Source organism: Phodopus roborovskii, unplaced genomic scaffold (genome assembly GCF_943737965.1).
Source record: "Phodopus roborovskii unplaced genomic scaffold, PHOROB, whole genome shotgun sequence".
NCBI classification, from domain to species: Eukaryota; Metazoa; Chordata; class Mammalia; order Rodentia; family Cricetidae; genus Phodopus; species Phodopus roborovskii.
The window spans coordinates 3,370,708-3,375,229 of NW_026126469.1; the positions used below are offsets into that span (position 1 = coordinate 3,370,708).

General features: G+C 51.8%; 1 protein-coding gene across 1 annotated transcript; it reads right to left on the reverse strand.

The window, feature by feature from the left end:
- Positions 1 to 1,192: 1,192 nt before the first annotated feature.
- Positions 1,193 to 3,205, reverse strand: LOC127227047 (uncharacterized). Its single transcript, XM_051191282.1, has 3 exons — positions 3,116 to 3,205; positions 2,809 to 3,003; positions 1,193 to 1,909 (listed from the first exon to the last, which is right to left on the reverse strand). Exons 1-3 carry the CDS (start codon positions 3,203 to 3,205, stop codon positions 1,193 to 1,195), a joined length of 1,002 nt encoding a protein of 333 aa, XP_051047239.1.
- Between the last annotated feature and the right edge of the window lie 1,317 nt (positions 3,206 to 4,522).

A 4,522-nucleotide genomic window follows, 5' to 3' on the forward strand; every position in this document is an offset into this window, starting at 1 on the left:
GAGGCCATGCCATGCAGGAGTATTTCTTGCCCTGAAGAGGGCCATGGGTAGGAGTTGAACCCAGTCTTTAGTGCCAGTCTCCATTGCTTATTTAGTTAAGGTCTCTTTAATGGTTCTATTCATTCTTCCTACCTGTCCTGAACTTTGGGGTCTATATGCACAATGTAATTTCCAATCAATCCCCAGTAGCCTGGCCACCAGCTGACTTACCTGGGAGACAAAAGTGGGCCATTGTTGGACCCTATTACCTTAGGCAGTCTGAACCAGGGAAAAATTTCCTCCAGTATCTTCTTGACCACTATCTGGGCAGTCTCCTTTTTGGTTGGAAAGGCTTCAACCCATCCTGAAAAGGTATCTATGAACACTAAAAGATATTTGTTACCGTACATGCTGGTTTGATCTCTGTGAAGTCTATCTCCCAGTAAGTGCCTGGTCGATGCCCCCTTGCCCATGTGCCTTCGGGTAGCTTGAGTCTACCAGCATTGACCTTGGCACACGGGATACAGTCATCAACAATTTTCTGTATCATGGAACCAATATTAGGTATATAGAAGAAGAGTTCTCGCATTAGCAAGGTGGTCATCTTTTTCTTTCCCAAATGTGTCAGCTTGTGGAGGGAAGTTAGTAGGTTTTTGGCGTCCCTTTGGGGGAGAATCAATTTGCCTTGATACCTCCATCCTTCTGTGTCAGAGTCATAATTGGCCTCCAGTTGTTGAACAATGTCCAAATCCAGATCAGAGTAATTAAGCGGGGGAGACTCAGGTTCAGGGCTGTCAGCTTCGGCCTACAGTGGCAATATCTGGGGTTCAGTGAAGGAGGCCCTTTCTGCATGGAACTGAATTTGGGCTCCTAATTTAGAGAGGATGTCTTTTCCCAAAAGGGGGTAAGGACAATCCGACACATGCAGGAAGGAATGAGTCACTTTGCCAGTGGCCAGTTGGACCTTACCGTCGGTGGTCCACCAGTACAGCTTTCCACCCATGGCCCCTTGCACCCATGAGGTTTTTCCGCTCATGGGCCCCTTTGATTCTGTCAATACCAAGCACTGAGCCCTGGTGTCAACCAGGAAGGTCACAGGCTGCCCCCCCCCATCTTAAGGGTTATCCGAGGCTGGGGGGGGGGGTTCCTGGTCCTGACTGCTCTAGTCCTCTAAAGAAATTTGCGTCTGCCGTTTCTTGCATCCTTTGGTCTCTTAGGGCAGTCTCTGAACCCAATGGCCTTTTTCTTTACAATAGGTGCATTGGTCCTGATCTACCTTGGGTTGTCTTGTGTCTCCCAGATTCCTATCCTGCCTTCCTGCTTCTGGCCTAGTTTGTACTACGGTGGCCAAGATTCTACTCAGTTCCTTGGATCTCTTTTTATCTAGTCTTTCTTCATTCTCTTCTTGCTCTCTTCGAATCCTCTCCTCTTCCTCTTCCTGCATCTTTCTAAGTCTTTCTTCCTTTTCCTCTGGCGTCTCTCTCTTGTTGAAAATCTTTTCTGCCTCTTTCATTAAATCCTGAAAAGCATAATCCTGCAACCCTTCTAAACGTTGCAATTTATTTCTAATATCGAGGGCTGACTGCCTGATGAATGCCATCATCATTTTACCCTGCCACTTGGGACTGGCGGGGTCGAAAGGAGTATACATACGGTATGCCTCCATTAACCTTTCTAAGAAAATGGTGGGGGTTTCTTCTGGCCCCTGGGTGACTGATCTTACCTTGACCAAATTAGTGGGTTGCTTGCCAGCGCCCTTGAGACCTGCAAGGAGAACCTGGCGACAAAGACAGAGTTGCTCCCTACCTGCAGGTATGTTGTGGTCCCAGTTGGGTCTGTTCAGGGGGAATGCCTCATCGATCTCATTGGGGAGCTGCGTGGGGGCCCCATTGGGTCCCGGTATGTTCTTCCGAGCCTCCAAGATGACTCTCTGCTTCTCTGGATCACCAGCTGATGCACCCACTCGGGGATCTCATCGATGTCGCCCGGAGGGTAGAGGTGCTCCTGGCCTGGCCCTCACTTTTGCAGCTGGGCGCCTACGTGTAGCCCTTGCTGAAGAAGTACTTGCTGCGCAGGGGGGCCCGGTCCATGGTGTGCTCATCGTAACAGGCCTTTCTCGACACTGGATACCACCTAATCGATGCCGGCCTCTATCTTGGAGCACTCATCCTGGCTGAAGAGACGAATCTGGTGGATTCTGCTCTTCATCTTGCGTTTCCTCCTCCTCCTGCAATTACTGCTCCTCGTAATCACTGCGTTCTGGGTCCGAGTCCTCCTGGTATTTCTGTTTGGTGGTCCTGGATACCGGGTAAGGCTCAACGGCGGCCCTGGCAGCCGCAACAGCGGCTACAGTGGCAGCTGCAGCAGCAGCGGCGGCTTCCAGGCTGCCTGCCTTGTAGTTGTCCCAGAACGTCATGGACTTGAGCTTCTCATACAGGTCTGTGTAGCTGCTGGCGGCCACCATGGTCCCACAAATCACTCTAGGGTCCACCAGGGTGGCCCGGCATGGCTTTTAGGCCCCCCCCCAGGGCCGAGAGGGAAACGGGGGTCCTCAGTGCCAGGTTGTCATGCCTGGCCCAAGGAACCAGCGGGGGAGGGGGTAAGAGGGGCCAGGAAGGGGTCGAACCTTAGCTGCAGTTGGTCATGCAGCACAAGTGACAGCGAGGCTTCTTCCTCCTCCACCTTCTCCACGTCCTGAGGAACAAGGGCATTGGCAGTGCCTCATGCCTCGGCCAGACTCTGGGTCAGACCGGCCCGGCCCACACTTTAAAGCTCTCCTCACAACGTCACCGCCTGCCCTCCCGACTTCCGACAGCGACGTTCCTTAGCTGGCTTCTCTTCTGTGGTGAGGAGGGTCTGTAAAAGTTGCTGACAACCATCCCAAGTGGGTTGATGGGTTAGTAAAATGGACTCTATGAGCCCGGTAAGGGCTTGAGGGTCTTGGGAAAAGGGAGGGTTGTGGGTCTTCCAGTTATAAAGGTCTAATGCTAAAAAGGGCCAACATTGCATCTGGTCACCCACTGACTAAAGGGGGAAAAGTTGGGAAGACTAGGGGCTGGTGTCATCCGTTCGCTTCCTTCGGAGACGGAGATGGGTAGCCATGGGGGGTGATGGTGATGGCCCCATGTTTTCCGGCCAGTGGGGGGAGCTGGAGCGGCAGGGCCCGGCGCCTGGGAAAGGGGGTAAGGAGGAGGAGGATGGAAAGTGAGGAGGTCCGGCTGGTCATCGGCGGGGAGAATAAGGACTTTCTTTTGGAGGTCCTTGATTTCCTCTAACGGGTAGAGGGAGGACTGTATGGGAGGGGCAGATGGAGAAGAGATGGGGATGGGGGGGTAGGAGACAGTTTAGGTGCCGGGAGTGGCTGTTTCCTATGGCAGACAAAAGCCTATACCCAGGGAGGGGGGTCCTGGGCCAGACTTTCCCAGGTAATGATGTAAGGAACCTGGTCAGGGTGTCAGTGAGGGCCAGTGTCGAACACCGGCTCCTTGACCTGCAAGATGATATCATGGTTAAAAGTCCCGTCCCGGGGCCAGCCCACATTGAAAGTGGGCCATTCAGAGGAACAGAAAGTCTGCCATTCCTTTTTCTTGACTTGGACCGACTGGTTGTTGGCTCGGTCTCTGACTTCTTTCCAATGATCTAAAGTCAGACTTAAGGGAGTAGTTAGTTGTTGACCCATGCCTGGGTAATTCTAAAACAATGAACACGAAGAGACAGACAAATAGACAGGCCTATAATCAAAAGCTGCACAGCAACAGATCATCGCAAAACCCAAACTAAAAATTCAGACGGGCCTGGGGATCCCAGGGACGAGGGCTGCCTGTTCAACCTCAGAGGACTCCTGGCTCGTCAGCCTGCTTCTTGAGTTTCTACAGAGCCTGTACAGGTACCTTATGACAGAGACAACACATTTAACAAATTCAAAATGCCGGCCAGACTTACTTCCTTCTGGTTCAGGAAATGAGTCTGGGGGGGGGGGGCTCTCAATCCCGGACGAGCCCCCAAATGTTAGACTCAAAGTTCGGGGTCTAAAGATGCAGGTGGGCAAGCCTCTCGATTCAATGACCAATCCAGGAGATGCAATCAACAAGAGGCTTTTATTGAGCTAATGTGCAATTGGACGTCGAAGTTCTCCAGGGAACTCCAGGGAAGGCTGAATGCTCAACAAAGTATCAAGGCTTCTTTATGGGGCAAAGCACAAATTAGCATAGATACATTAGGCATAACATGATTGGCTATATTGACACTCCTTCATTAGCATGAGGTCAAACTAGGGTAAGGGTTGTTTGTGTTCCAAGAAACACCACAAAATGTTCTTGGCCAGGTTATTTATCTATGGTCTTTCAAGGTTGCCGGTCAAGTGGCAGTGGTGACAACTGGGAAGCATGTGGTAGTGAGGGGGTCACTGGCACAGATTAGTGGGGACACACCTCTGGGGCTCCAGAGTTTGGGGCTGGAAGAGTAGGGAGGGGGGTGGACCTTGACTGTGTGTTTCATTCAGAGGATATTCCCCAGTCTGTGGTCCTAGGTGTTCAGTGTAGCC